This window comes from Pogona vitticeps, chromosome 2, assembly GCF_051106095.1.
Source record: "Pogona vitticeps strain Pit_001003342236 chromosome 2, PviZW2.1, whole genome shotgun sequence".
In the NCBI taxonomy this organism is placed as follows: domain Eukaryota; kingdom Metazoa; phylum Chordata; class Lepidosauria; order Squamata; family Agamidae; genus Pogona; species Pogona vitticeps.
In genome coordinates this window covers 127230683-127246492 of record NC_135784.1, presented here as the reverse complement: position 1 = coordinate 127246492, position 15810 = coordinate 127230683, and the positions used below count along the sequence as shown (strand labels likewise).

Here is a 15810-nt window from a genome sequence, read left to right as displayed (position 1 = left end):
GAACTTACTCATCAAGTGAATGAAATTGATATCTTACCAAACACATATGCAGATCACAACCCAATTTGGATGAACTTAGGACTAATACCAAAAAGAGGCTCATGGAAGTTGAATACCCACTTACTGAGAGAAGAAATTTTTTTGAATAAAATTAAAAAGGAACTAGAATTTTTCTTCGAGACAAATAAACCCCAGGACACGGAGAGGACAGTGATATGGGATGCCGCAAAAGCCTTTTTTCGTGGATGGGCAATAGAACATAATATACAAAGAAAAAAGGAGAGGAATAAACAATATCAGACTTTGATTAAGTCCTTAAAAAGGGAGGAAACAGAGCTTAAAAGATCTCCAACTAAAAAGAGTGTACTGAATAAGATAAATATCTTACAGCATAAAATTAACCTGTTAGAACAAGAAGAAATGGAGAAAAAAATAAAATTTGCAAGACAGAACTTTTTTGAGAATGCAAACAAGCCGGGAAGATGGTTAGCATACAGAATAAAAAAAGAAAGAGAAAAAACGAGAATTATGGAAATACGGGACAAGCAAGGAAAGGAAATCTATTCGCAAAAGGAGATTGAAGAAGAAATAGTAAAATTCCACACAGCCCTCTATAAGAAAAGGGAGGTAGAGCAAGAGAAACAACGGGAATACCTGAATAAATCTTCAAAATGGAAGTTCCACCCCCAACAACTTGAGAAATTAAACAAACCAATCACAATGGAGGAGATTCAAGAAGCTTGGAATAAACAAGAAAATGGTAAATCTCCAGGTCCAGATGGCCTACCAGCTGAATATTACAAGGCGTTTGAAGAGATTTTAAGGCCCCAATTTAAGAAACTAATTGAAGTCATCGAATCCAAGGGGATAATCCCACATACATGGAAAGAGGCACATATTTCATTAATACATAAAGAAGGGACCGAAAAGAACAAAATCAAGAATTATAGACCAATCTCACTATTAAATGTTGATTATAAGATCTTTACAACCATCTGGGCTTCAAGATTAAAGGAAATATTAGGAGAAATAATACATAAAGACCAAACAGGTTTCCTCCCCAAAAGGAAATTGTCATCAAACATAAGGACGATAATAGACATTTTAGAATATTATGAGCTTCATCCAGGAAAGCAGATGATGTTGATATTTTTAGATGCAGAAAAAGCCTTTGACAATGTTAACTGGGACTTTATGATACTGCAACTAAAGGAAATGGGAGTGGAAGGAAAATCCCTACAAACAATCAAAGCAATATATTCCAAGCAGGAAGCCAAGATCAAGGTCAATGGGAATTTAACGGAGAGCATACTGATTGAACAAGGCACAAGACAGGGCTGTCCGTTATCTCCCCTCCTATTCATACTAACGTTGGAAATTCTAAATAGACAAATAAGAGCTAACGAAGGAGTCAAAGGCCTCAAAATTAGAGAAGAATTCAAGGTACAAGCCTACGCAGACGATCTGGTAATAATACTTGAGGACCCGCAGGATGGCCTAAAGGAAGTATTAAGAATTATAGAAGAATATGGTCAAGTAGCAGGTCTCCAAATCAATTATCAAAAAACAAAAGTCATGATCAAAAACATAAAGAAAGAGGAAGTGGGAAAACTGTTGAGAGAAAGTAACTTTGAAGTAGTTCAAAAAATTAAATATTTAGGAGTTATTATCACTAAAAAACCCAGCAATCTAATGAAAGAGAATTATCTTAGAATACAGAAGGAAATGCAGAAGAATCTGGAAGATTGGAGCAAGCTTCAAATATCGTTGATGGGAAGAATTGCAACGATAAAAATGATGATTTTGCCTAAACTATTATTCCTTTTCCAAAATTTACCAATACTTATGAACTTTAAATACTTTAAAGAACTGGATCGCCTGACAACTAAATTTATATGGAATACTAAGAAACCAAGAATAAAACTTAGGCTATTACAGGATTTGAAAGAAAGGGGTGGTGTAGGGCTCCCAAATTGGTTATTATACTATAAGGCGTGTGCAATGACATGGATAAAAGAATGGATAACCCTGGTAAATCAAAGATTATTGAAATTAGAGGGGTATGATTTAAGTATGGGGTGGCACGCATATGTGTGGTATGGGAAAGATAAGGAACAATCTCATTTTACGGAACATATTGTAAGGAAAGCTTTGGGTCTAGTCTGGTATAAATTTCGAGCACAAACATACAAAAAAATCCCACTATGGGTAGCCCCCATAGAGGCATTTTCGATGAAAGTGATGAATCAGAAAGGGATGTTGTTAAATTACAAAGAATTGCTTAATAGAGAACAAAAGCTAAAAAGCAAACAAGAATTAGAGGAACTAGGGGTGGCAACAGACTGGTGGTCGCTGAACAAACTAGAATCAAGATACAGAAAAGATAGAATTTTGGGCTTTTTTGAAGGTGAAGTACAGGTAGATAAACTCTGGATCCACTCTGATGAGAAAATAATAAAGAAAATGTATACATATCTATTGAAATATGAAATGGAGGATGAGAGGGTGAAGGAGACAATGGTAAGATGGGCAAGGGATTTTGGTTATAATATTGACATTGATCACTGGACAATGATGTGGAAAGACTGTTATAAAATGATTAAGCCAGTTAATTTAAGAGAAAATACCCTCAAAATGTTTTATAGATGGCATCACACTCCCATAAAGCTGGCAAAAATGTCAGAAGGAAGCAGCAATATCTGCTGGAAATGTAAAAAAAAAAATGGGATCTTATTACCATATGTGGTGGTCATGTGAAAAAGCCAGGGCCTACTGGTCACAGTTGTGGGATATGATACAGGGAATTATTCAAGGGAAACTAAATTTTAAACCTGAAATAGCTTTGTTAAGCATTATGCCAGAGATTACTGATAAGAAAGTTAAATATTGCTTGATGTATATATTGATAGCAGCTAGAACTCTCTGGGCCCAAAAATGGAAAAGTGAGGAGGTACCTACAATGGAGGAATACCTGAAGAAGCTGTTGGACATTATAGAACTGGACACACTATCAGAAGCACTACGAGATCAACCAAGAGACTATGCAAAACAAAGCTGGAACTTAATATATGTTTGGGCCCAGGGTCAGATATGAAGATAGGATAATGTGGTTGGTGAACTGTGTTGGTTTTTTTTTCTTTTTCTTCGTATTTTTTGTTTTTCCCTCAGCTGTGTTTGTTTATGCTTTAATGCTCTCTGAAATTTGGGAAAGTTGATCTATATCGAGGTCTGTCCTCAAAGGGGGGAGGGTGTGGGGTAGTTTGTAATCCAAATTAATAATAATAATAATAAAAAAAGAAGCAAGAAGTCTCTTTTCATGTTGCGGTGGCTCCAGAGGTGGTGGAAGGGCATGCCAGTTGTCTTCTGAAGATTGGTATGGAAGGGCCTCAGTCTGTGCATGGTACTGAGGAGGAGATGGTGATATGAAATAAGAGTTAGATCCATAGGCATAAGCAAACTGTACATGTGTCTACAGTACTGAGGGTATGGTTCACATGGTCTCAGGTCGTAATAAACTTTGGGCTCATAAAAGGTTGAATGATGATAAAGCCGAACCTTTCTAAAACGGTGATGCTGGTATGATGGTTCTGGAGCCGTAGGAGCATGGTATAGAGTGTGAGGTTGGTGACCCTCCATATCACCACAAGATTCAACATGGCGTGTTTTATGGGTCCTCTTTCACGGAGGATCTTGCCTTATAGAATCCAAGACTGATACCAATGTATGGTCTGAAATGGAGCTGATGTGATTGAGGGCTCGCCTGTACTGAATGCACCACTGCAGGGACCTCAGCCAAGGTATTTCCCCAGTCAGGAGATTGACCGAATTGCAAGGAGGGCATGGCATCAGGCAAAGGGAGAGCAACATCCTCATCCCCAGAGGACAAATCAAGGCACACTGCCTTCTGTTGAGGTGCCTCCATAGGTGGTAGAGACGGAGCTGGTTTATTCACAGAGTGCTTGGTCTTGTGAGAAAGTGATGATTTCTCTTTATTTTTATAAGTGTCCGTCGGTACTGATGTCGATTTTGGTGTCGACACTGTGGAGTGAGTCAAAGTGGGTTTTGGCCGAAGGCTTTGGTTTGTCGTTTTTAGCAGGTTGAGCTGGCTTTGAAGTTGGAGAGCACGTTTGAGAGGTGAGGACTCTACAGGTTCAGCCTGTTTAGGGTCCATGGTCAACTGCTGAGGTGGTTGTAGAGATTTTTCCCAAAGCTGGAGTTATTTTATTTGGACAGAATTTGCAGTGCTTGAAGGGGCCTAAAGAGGCCATTAAAGAACAAAGGGCCTGGGTGTGAAAAAAGATACGTCTTTATTTTCCCCCCCTTCCATCTTCTCCTTTTTCTTCTTTTTTAAACTCACAAATTGAGGAAGGCCCTAATGAGATTGAGTGTATTTTAATTTTTTAACACAATGATCAGTAGCTTCGTAGCTGCTGAGGTGCTGCGGTGGCGGCAGCAAAAAAAGAACCGAGGCACTCTGTGCCATGGGTAGGGCAAGCGTGATGGGAGGGAGGGCCTAACAACCTGTGTTAAAGCTCTAGAAGTTTCCGAGAGTCTCTCTGCAGGCACACTTGTGGTCATTCACAGAAACCACGAAGAAGAAAGAGTGGATTTTCTTATATCTGGATGAGCTATGTTAGCAGCATCACATTCTGGTATTCATACGTTTAAATGGAATGTTAAGAGTCTATATTCTGTGCATTCTTCAGAGATGTCTTGGCCCACAGGCAGTTCTATAGCTTGCTCCAGCCCACTAATAATTTATCTCTGAACAGGGAAGAAGCACCTGAAATTGAAGCAATGCCTTTAAAAGTCACTTTCCTTCTTTTTAAGCATTTCTGACACAGTTAAATTATACATAACGAAGAAAGTTTAGTTACTCCTTGTGTTAAAAGATGAATGCAATGCAAGTATTAATGGCAAAGTGAGAGATGGGGGAAAGGTTTGCTTTCTCTGGAAGCTCTCATCAACCTGAGAAACCAGCTATAGATATGCTCCACTGCTTTCCAACATGAAAGGTCAGTTGCTAGCTCAGTTCCCCCTCTGCTGTGGTGACTTATGCACTATGTCTGCAGCAATTTCACCCTGGCTGCAATGAATATGTATGGGACCTAGCCGTTCAGCTCCACAGAGCATACATTTCCTAGCACAATTCTGTGCTCGTCCTTTTAGATTAAGCAGCTGGAATCCATAGAATCATGAAATAATAGAGTTGGAAGGGGTCTATAAGGCTATTGAGTATTTGTCAGAGTGAGCTGTCCACAACCTTTTGAACCTCCTCAGGTATGACCTGTCCTCCTTGGTATGCCTCCATTATGCACCTAAATCCCACAGGCATACCTTCTAGTCACTTTATCCTGTGATGAACCCCCAGTTGCCCCCACCAGTCTACCAGGCAGGTACAACAGCAGAAAGATGCTAATTAATGCAGTCTGCATAGCAGGAATACAGTGAAGCAACGTAAAATTGTGCAATGAGCCAAAAACAACCATTGTTCTAAAAATCAAGCAAAACTATTAATACATGGTTTAGAAAGACGCGTCCTTTGCACATCATCTGCAGTGCTGAGAAATTTTACCTATTTGAACGACAACTCCAAAAATCCTCCAGACTCCTTGGCCAGTGGCAGATGGACGGTCAAGTCACAGGGAAGACAAACCTATTTCATCTCCACAGAACTGGGCAGCAGGAGTCATTGACCCTTCTTGACATATGCAGGAGTGTTTTAATTATTCTTTGACTGATGCAACTTTGTATTCTTTGTACAGATTCATAACAGGTATTTGTAAATTTGTAGTTTTAAATATTGAACATCTTCAGTATTTGTGATTTCAACAGTGTTGTTTTCTACGTGAATTGCTCACAACCCTGAACCCTTATGGGAAAAGTCAGGTTAAAAATCAAAGAAAGGTATAAACAATCCTCCAATAAGATGTATTTATTTATTTATTAAATGTATACCCCGCCCATCTAGACATAAATCTACTCTGGGCGGCTAACAATAAAAATGGAATAAAAGTAGTATAATAAAATTAAAAGCATAAGCATAAAATTTGACTTGATGGCTTACCAGGTTTAACACTTTCTAATAGTAGCCATGGGTACCTGCTGTTAAACGATTTTCAACCCAGGGAAGTAAAACTAAAAAGTTATATAAGTGAGTAAATGCTTCTTGTCTATTCCTGTTAGACACAACATATGCACTCTGGCAGATGTTTGGGATAAGAGAAAGTGTATCATTTGCAGAAAGAAAAATCTTTAAAGAGACAGTATGGTCTTTTCCGTGTGTCTCCAGATTTGGACAGCCCACTATCTCTCAGCCTCAGTTCCTCATTTGAAAAAAAATGAGAATGGTAGTAGTGACTATCCATTACAAGAGGTACATGGGTGGCTCTATTGCGAAGCACGTTTCACACCACAGATACTACGAATCCAATTAATGAAACCTTCTAAATCTCCATACAAAGAGATCTTGATCTTGAAGCAGCCAAGTGCCAGCCTGATTTATACCACAATAATTTCTACCAGGGATTTCCCAAAGGAAATTGATTTTACAAAGCAGCTTGTTTAAAACGGAGGAAACTTACTATGTAAAAATCCAAACCTGAACTTTTTCCACCTGGAGTGGAAAAGTATTTGCCTGCCCTCTAGTGGATACACTGGCCAGTACCATTAATCACAAGACCCCTATAGCTTTCTTCCTTTATTGGGTTCAATCCCAAATTTACAGAATAAATCACCATGGTGTGGCTTTCCAGCCAAGATTCTGTGGAAGCAACAAATACAGGATAGCAGTGGGGAGAAACTATCGTGTTAGACCAATATAATCAAGGAGCCCAATCCCCATCTTTGCTTCTCCCATTTTCCTACAGAACAACTAGCCAATAAATCTTGGTGTTGAGAATCAACTCTGCTGTAGCAAGAAGAGTACTAACGGGAGATCCTTCTGTGCAGCTCTCTCTCCACTGTGTTAGCTCTGGAGATCAAGTGAATCCCATTTGCTAGAAAGGTGATGCTGTTGTGAGGGATGTGGCTGGGTAATGGATGAGGACAACAAGACATACAGAGGCAGAAGGCCCAGAGCTAAAAATATGAACATCAGGGCTGATTCACACATGGAACTGAAGGTGTAAACACCTCCACCAAACTCTTGCTTGAGGTGATGTGACATAACATGACATCCATGTCTGTCTGCCTGATGTATGAAAGTGGGAACTTACTTGTAGAGGAAAGACATTTGATGGTTCAGTCATTAAACTATGAATATTGTATAACATTCCCCTGCAGCTGCAGCCAGCCTACTCCCCTCCATATCTAGTGATAGACATATTTTAAAAAGAAAAACGATTCTGTCAATGGATAGATGAGGCTAAAACCCTCTCCCCGATCCATATTTTTCTTGGTGAACGAGGTACCCGCCTATAGTGGTAAAGGTAAAGGTTCCCCTTGACAATTTGTCCAGTCATGTCTCACTCTAGTGGTGGTGCTCATCTCCATTTCCAACTCACAGAGCTAGTGTATGTCCAAAGACAATCTTCCGTGGTCACGTGGCCAGTGTGACTAGACACAGAACGCTGTTTCCTTCCCACCATGGTGGTACCTATCTATCTACTCGCATTTTTGCATTTTGCATGCTTTCAAAGTGCTAGGTTGGCAGGAGCTGGGACAAGCGATGGGGGCTCATTTGGTTGTGTGGATTCGATCTTACGAGTGCAGGTCTTCTGACCTTGTAGCACAAAGGCTTCTGGGATTTAACCTGCAGGGCCACCATGTCCCTTCCGCCACCATATCCCTTCCACCATCATGTCTATAGCCTGAAGTATAGCCTGGACAGTTTTATCCCTGCTTGTACTTTACATGATACGATAGGTTCATTTCCCGCATGAGCAGGAACAAAATTATATACAAAAGGTGGCCCTCCAGGCATTGCTGGCCTGCAGCTGCCAGCATCCTCTACCACTTGCTATACTCGCCACTGGCAGTCTGGGCTGGAGGGGTGCACTTTGCCCATTTCCAGACTTGTGTGGGAAGGGAAACGCTGGCCATGTCCTTATCATCACCTAAATGCTCCTGGGCAAAGAGCAAGGGAAAAATAAAGCAGCATGCATCTGACTTCTGCCCTTTTACCATTTGCCATTTAAAACCCAGTCAGAGGCAGGAAGCCTCTTACACCCAAAGAAAGTTACCAGGCATTCCCCCACTGTGACTGTGGAAAAGAAAAGCTATTCTCTGGAACTGTACCAATGGGGTGAAAGCTGTCAACGTATTGTTTGGAACCAAATGAGAGGCAGACCCCACTGTGTTTAATGTATGTGCTGCTGCACAGGAGGACAGGCTATGCATAAGAACTGTTTTGAAGGTTGCTGCGAGATGGCTGAGTCTTTGAAAATGGGAACTGCTCAGCTAGCAGGGAGTGCCGTGAACGCCTCCCAGGTCCAAAAGAGTAGGCTCACAATCTCTCACTAGAGTTGAACAATATTTCTCAGGAAACTGGAGACAGGCTCCTTGTCTAAACTGGACTCGGAGTAATATATCCAACTACTCACAGGCAGCCACTTGTGGGAAAATGAGAAACAGGATGTGTGGATGCCAAGGGAATGCAAATGGACCTATTAGCAGCACTGCAAGTTAGTTCTTGCCATCTCAGAAGAGAGACAAGTGTTTGTTTTTAATATCCCTCAACTCTACTAACTGGAGCTTCATGCAAAAGCCATGCACTTATAATGTGGGAATTCTGAACCCAGTTATTGGTTCTGAGTAGCAGAACTGAATGAGCTCAAGGTCCTTCTACACAAAAAACCACTCCTTGTTACCTTAAGCTTTCTCGCTCTCACCGGTACAGCTTGTTTAGAACCAGGGTGTGTGTTGTTTTATTGCTACTATTGTTTTAACAAATGAGAATCAGAAATCCTTGCTGGTATACATCGAAAGATCTACCAGCAGATTCAAAACCACCTCCTTTCCATCCCTGTCACAGAAGATACCCAGTATGTCATTAAGCAGACTTTTTAATCCCATTCCAAATCAGGATATGGCATTATTTGGCTTCTTGCTCTAATGCTTGCCCTGGGTAGTCTCCTATATCCCATCCCTCTCCTCCCCTGGCTTCTTGGGTAGGATTAGCAGTAAAGCAAGCACACACTGCAGCTTAATTTGCCTGTTCAGACTGTGCCCTTGGAACCAACTCATTCCCACAGCTAATGACACTTTCCCGAGCAGTGAAGAACAGTGGTAGCCACTATAAAGTAGTTCTATGAAAACACATTGCATTGGTGAGATGCTGGACTCTACCCACCTGGAGAAATCCTCAAGCAATGTTACTAGACCTACTTACACATAGTTTTAGACATTGTGATACCCCAGGACACTCTGCTCCATATTAAAACCTAGCAAATACGCCATGCAACACTCCTCATACATCAATTTCTTATGTGATATTATCTGTTACCATTTGTCCCTGAGTTACTGGTTGTGGAACTAAATGGTTCTGGAACAGTGGCTCTCAGTCTAAAGAGATCACCTGTTGTCTGGATGTCAAATGGCATGCTCCATGATGATACAGGACCAAACATAGTATCTATCAGAAGCATAATACATAAACAGGATGGATCACAGATGGGCAGCTGGCAGTCCTTAGCCTGACTCCATGCTGTTCTGGGGCCACTAAGTGAGAATGAAGAGGAAAAGAAAAGGGACAAGGGGAAGGATTTAAGGGTTCCCTAAGGATCTCTGGTACCCGAGGAGAAATAGGAAACCTTTAATTCTCTCCAAAATGGCTGCAGCTGGTGCTATTATAATAGTTGTGTGGCACAAAGTTGTGCAACAAGATACTGGGCCATGTGTCACTTCCAGAATTATTACTAGAGTTCCATAGTCAAATGCAGTCTGAGGGTCTCTGGATAGCTCAGGCTGCCATCCCAAACACATTTACTTCAGGACTATATCCCATTGAATAGAGTGGGGATTATTTCTCAGTGAACATCCACCGGAATGTGCTGCTTAGTGCCTAATCACACAAGTCTGAAATGCTCCCCATGGCAGCAAGAAATGTCATTCCAGTCTCCTATTTAGTCTGGGTTTCTAAATTAAATATACAAGATCCAAGTGGTATACCTTTAAGATAGCACAAAAAGCTTCCTAATAATCACTGTTGAGGATTATAGTTACAATAAATGTATATAGCAATGATTGATAAATGAAAAAGGGGTTTTAGTGGAAAACAATGGATTTGATTTCCCCAGAGATTTTGAGGAGGAGGCTGGATAATAAACTTATCCAGGGAGAAGTGACACAGCTCAGTGATTCAGTACATTTGTCTTGCAGGAGATTCCAGGAAGGGCTGAGAGAGACTCCTGATTCTGAACATTGAGTGCCACTGCCAGTCAATGCAACCTATACAGAGTCAGAAGGAACTAGGCTCTAACTATTGCATCAAAAACTTCTCACTGCTCCTTTCATGCCAAAAACTGCTGTCATTGATGTCCTGCAGCCCCAAATATGACACATTTTTGAGAACATTTCCAGGTATAGGATTACGGACAAGATTTTAAACCTCTGGACTTTTTCAGCAGGTAAAAGTGAAAGATGCACACAGTACCACAGATTTACACAACATAGAAATTCATTGTGAAGGAAAAGGACAGGACAAATGATTTTAACTGACAGTTCCAACAGAGTACATCGAAAACATAAACACAAATGTGCCAGGAATGGGGCTGACTGTGTCACGTGATGAAGCACCAACTGAAACCCATGGAAACAGTGGTCACTTGGCTATGTGGCCAAATATAATAGGTTTCTCACTATTTCTCATTAAACTGTTTTTAACAGCATCTCCATAGAAGCAAGAAGAGTTCCTAAGCTTCGATTAATGGAAATTTCTACACAATTTTTAAGTACTTCTACTGCTCTGAGTCATTAGTGGGTATGAGGGTACTTCCATCGAAGAATGGCACCATCAGCACTCACACTGACAATATATTTGTTGTTAGGGCAGATCTTCAGACGGGTGATGTTGCCACTGTGGCCAACACCAACAAAAGTCACTTCACCCTCGTTATAGTCCCAGACTTTCACAAGGTGATCGTCACCTCCTGTGGTGGAGAGAAGAAAGAGATATGAGGCCCTGAGTAAATCGGCCACTAGTCTCTTTCAGGAATAAAGAGAAAGGAAGAGGAACACCAAATGTGGCTGTGAGGAGTGCTCCTATTCAGGGTTTCAATCAGTCAGGCCTTCCTCCACAATACTCTTCTTACATTCACATTCCCCTCACTTCTTCCCCTCCCCCACCCCAGCCACTTAATGCTCTGTGCCTATTGAACATGCCACGACACACTCTGCTTTGGTTTCTTTCTGAGGCATTCTTTATACTATTACACAGCGTGAGCTTTCTGCCGATACCTCCCCTCTTGTGTGTGCCTGGTGCTATCGTTATAGAAAGATCTGTGATCTTTTGAAGGTATCTGACTAGATAGGTCAGTGGTTTAGGAATCTGGCTGTGAAGCCAGAGGGTTGGGAGTTCAATTTCTCCACGGTGCCTCCTGCAAGTAGAACCAGCCTGTGTGGCCTTGAGCAAGCTGCACAGTCCCAGGGTGGCCCCAAAGGAAGGGAATAAGTATTCTCTACCTGGAAAACCCTGAAAAGGGTTACCGTAAGTCAGAATTGATGACACCACACAATTATTATTCTCTTGAAGAAATCCTATTAGTACATAAGACAAAACTAGGAACTGAAAGCAGATGCAGTCCTAAGCTGCAAGGATGAAGAAACTAGAGTTGGAAAAATGAGTGGGGTGAAAGTAACACATTTGGAAACCGTGGCAGAAATAAATGAAAAAAGTGTTGTTTCTTGAGTGTAACAGTGGAGTTTAACAGGAACTTCGAAGAGTGATCATTTTTAAAGTTTCATCTTTCAAAGCTTACTGTAATTCCACTCTCCTCCCACCTTTTCTCAAGCTAAATTCTATTTTCTTCTCCATTCTACTACACCTCCTTGGATGTCTGTAGGGGATACCTACCTCTCAATTTCCAGTTCTAAAACTTGTCAGCAAAGTAGATATTAAGAAATGATGAGGGGGGCATCTCTGTAGATGGAAAGCAGAACATCTATTCATTCAACATACCTGTGACAAAATAAGTTCCATCTGATGTGATATCCATCCCGTTGATGGAACCAGAGAGGGAGCCCTCAAGGTCTCTGATTGGGGATCCATCAAACACCTCCCAGTAACCTATCTACAAAGCAGAGGAAAATCCAAAGTGGAAAAACTGTTTGAAGTTTCCCTTTTATAACAACACAAAGTCTATTTCATATATTTACTTAGAGATATATTTAGACTTACTGCTGGGCCCTTCTTAGGTGGTGATCAGCCTTGTTGGACTCATCTCCAGGTGCTTCCTTTTAACCCCGCACAGCTACTCACCTTCCGGTCTGTGCCACTTGTGATAAGTTGGTGTTCATCTGGATGATAGCACACACATTTGAACAAGGTGTTGGCCAAGATCATCTGACGCCTCATGAAGCGACTAGTGGGGAAAAGAAATCCCCCCAGGTTCTTTTAAGTTGTCTACCATCAGATAAGATACATTCCAACCCATCCATCAATAATTTATGTTTTTTAGGTACTGATCTGTGATTTGGGAAGCACTAAAACCTCTTGAGTTGCTGAGGTATGTGAAAACATGTAGTCCTATCCCAGAAATACCAGTGGCCTTTCTTCCTTTTTTGGTTGTTGTTTTTGCAATATCATCTGCAGTGTAAAGAAGAAATGAGCACAAACTATGGCTAGGACAATGACACTTCCAAACAAGAATGACCTTACACAAGATCCCAGATAATGCATGTTCCATCAATGCTGGCTGTGACACACTCTTGGTTGTTCTTCTTGATCTTGATGCATGAGATAGAAGAGATGTGCTCCTTCATTACCTCTTCCAGTTTGCGCGTCTCTTTACCAACTTCCCACACCCTCACCTGCAGCCAACAAAAGCAGCATTTATTTTGTGCCTCCCCTTCCCTGCAAGCATTCAAAGTGCTTCAGAATATTTTATCTCAGCAAGCCTTGACAAACCAATAGAGTTGGACTTGTACTATCTCCATATTATAATGGGGACTATAGTCAGGGCAATTTGCCTAAGGCCATCTGAAAAGGTTTATGTCTGAGATGATATTTAAGCCAGGGACTTGTTCTTAAGCTTTGGGATCTGCTTCCCATATGAATGTTTGTCACATAAATAATGCAGCACATGATGATATATGGCTAAATGTGTGGCCTGCTATTCATGAAAAATAACTATGTTGTAGTTGGCACCAGCTGGTACAGAAGTTCTCTCTATTTGCAGTGGTTCAAATAGTACTTTGTACTGAATGAAGAAGTGATTGAAAAAAATATGCTGGTGATATCAGTAGAATACACCCATGAAACCTCACAGCACATTACCTGCCCTTCACCTCCTCCACTGATGATTCTTTTGCAGTCACTTGTGGTAGCCACAGCTGTCACACCCATGCTATGGGCATGTTCTATCACATACATTAGCCGTCCAGTTTCTGGGGTAAAAGCACGGATTTTCCCATCATTCCAAGCTAATAGAAAATAGAAAATGCTTTCTAAGACAAAAGTATTTCTCTCCCAGTCCCCCATATATATATTTAAATGCATCATAGTCAGGTAGCAGGCTGGTGCAAGAATGTCTGCAATCTCACCATACAGCTCACCACTGTCCAATTTCCAGGGCTTTGATCACCAATTCCATTTAAGGAAAAAGCTAATGGATGGAAGGCATTACATTTTTCTTCAGCAAATGAACCTAAGTATTATTAATGGGAAAAGGCAACAGTTGCAGGAGTTAAACCAGCAGAGATTAATCTGCACAACTTGTGTTTTCCATGACATCAGACTACAGAACCAGAATCCACTCTGCTTGTTCACCCAAATCTTGAATCCTCACCATAACGCAACAGTGCTAAAGTATTCAAAAATCTTAGCAAATTATGGGCAAGGTTTAACAGTCCAACCAGGGGCACAATCATAAATGTAAAGCAACTGACAATGGCTATCACTTCTCAGTAAATAGGACAATGCAAAATACATTCACCTGAAATGATGCTCTTGCCATCCCTCATGAAATCTATGGCATGGCATGTCATGTTGGGGACTGTAATCCGCAGGAGTTCCCTATTTTCTGGTGTATACCAAACACGGATGTCACTTTTGGAGCAGGTGGCAAACAAGTCTGATGTACCACTGTTGGAGGAAGGGAATCCAGTTTAGGAAGGTCAGTGTAACAAACATATTGTGTATCTCAATCTCCTGATGAGATGCCAGAACTGAGCTACTGGGCCTTATGACACTGAATCCCATTCCTCACTCAGAACTTCTTTGTATGTTATTGTTCTGGGGGGGAAATGACAAGCAGCTGGTAAGCAAATCCTATAATCAAGTTGATAATAAATGATCCCGACAGATCAAATGATCAAAGTGTTCAAGACTGGGGAATGAAACCTAGCCACTTTTAGTGCAGGCTGAGCCAAAATGTACACTTAAAGTGGAGCGCAGGAGAGTTCAAATATCATAGGTGGAGACTTGAAGTGGGAGAGAAGGAAAATAATATGAAGCTTTTAGTACACCAGGAAACACAATAAAGGTTGTTTTCTTGCAACTTAGTCTACTAGCATTACCAGGTGGTCCTGGAGCTATAAAGCTGGAACCATACCAGAACCAGATAACTCAGATGTAGACAACAGTAACGATTTTCTGGTACTAATCAGGATGGCAAAAGGGCTTCTCTTCAAGACATGGTGCTTAACACATTCTTGCCCCTACCCATGTCTAAAACATCCTGTATGTTGGACTCCCTTGGGGGATTGAGGGATGTAGAGCAGAAAATGTCTCAAGCTGTCAATCTCAATCTGCAGAAAGGGCACCTGAACTATCATCTTTAAGAAACATCATGGTCTTGCTATTGTCAGCAGGTAATAATTTTTCTGCCTATTGATGAGGAGAATACAAACAAATGAGGAACCCGGGCAGACAGGATAGCATGTGGTATACCCAGAATGTAATGGAAGAAACCACCACATTTAAACACCATATTGGCATTAATGTGGATGGATGTTTCTGAAGACAATGGCTAAAGTCCTTTTGCTTAGCGTAGGAAGTCACAACCAGAGTAAGCCCACTGAATCAATGATGATTTGATGAGTCAAGTCGTCCATAAATTCAACTGGGCCTACTCTAGTTGTGACTTATTACACTAAGCAACAGGATTTCAGCCAATGTTAGCAATTGTTTAGATTGAAAGAAACAATCATATTTACACAAAAAAGTTATTTAAATGAATATAATCCCTACCATATGAGCTGCTCTACCATGAATGGATTGAACACAACTGAAGAATACTTCTGGATGAATCAAAACACATGACAACACTAATTAGGCATGTTCCCCACAGAACCAGCATAATTATGTACTCCTGGTTAGTTTGTTTTTATGGTGCCATCAAATGTGTGAGACCTGTTAGCAAAAAAACAGTTCTCATAAAGTTGGGGCTAAGTTTGAAGGGCACCTCAGAAATGGAATCTTCCCCACCTAAATGCTCCTTCCGAGGGAGGTCCCATGAGAACATTACTTCCAGGGCAAGAAGATGAAGTGTGCTGGTAATATTTTTGTGAATACTATTTTTAAATCTGCTTGCAGTACAGAATTTGCAACTAGGTAAATAATTGGGTAAGTGTTTAGTCATCATAATTGCACACAAAGTCAGAAAACAGAAGCACAGGGTTTGCTGAAAGATCAAAAGGCAAAGCAGATTT

General features: G+C 40.9%; 1 protein-coding gene across 2 annotated transcripts in view; it reads right to left on the bottom strand.

Annotated features, from left to right (window-relative positions):
• Positions 1–10600: 10600 nt before the first annotated feature.
• Positions 10601–15810, bottom strand: part of CFAP52 (cilia and flagella associated protein 52) — a 52660-nt gene continuing 47450 nt past the window's right edge. Inside the window, exons 9-14 of one of the 2 annotated variants that reach the window (XR_012083773.2) lie at positions 14094–14242; positions 13436–13581; positions 12818–12969; positions 12338–12521; positions 12119–12230; positions 10601–11090 (exon numbers count right to left, since the gene is read on the bottom strand). Coding sequence is in view for 1 of the 2 variants with exons in the window: in XM_072990393.2 (XP_072846494.2) it covers positions 10915–11090; positions 12119–12230; positions 12419–12521; positions 12818–12969; positions 13436–13581; positions 14094–14242 (838 nt within the window). In the remaining variant the exon portion in view is untranslated. The remainder of the gene's footprint in view (positions 11091–12118; positions 12231–12337; positions 12522–12817; positions 12970–13435; positions 13582–14093; positions 14243–15810) is intronic. The other variant, XM_072990393.2, reaches the window with a different exon arrangement.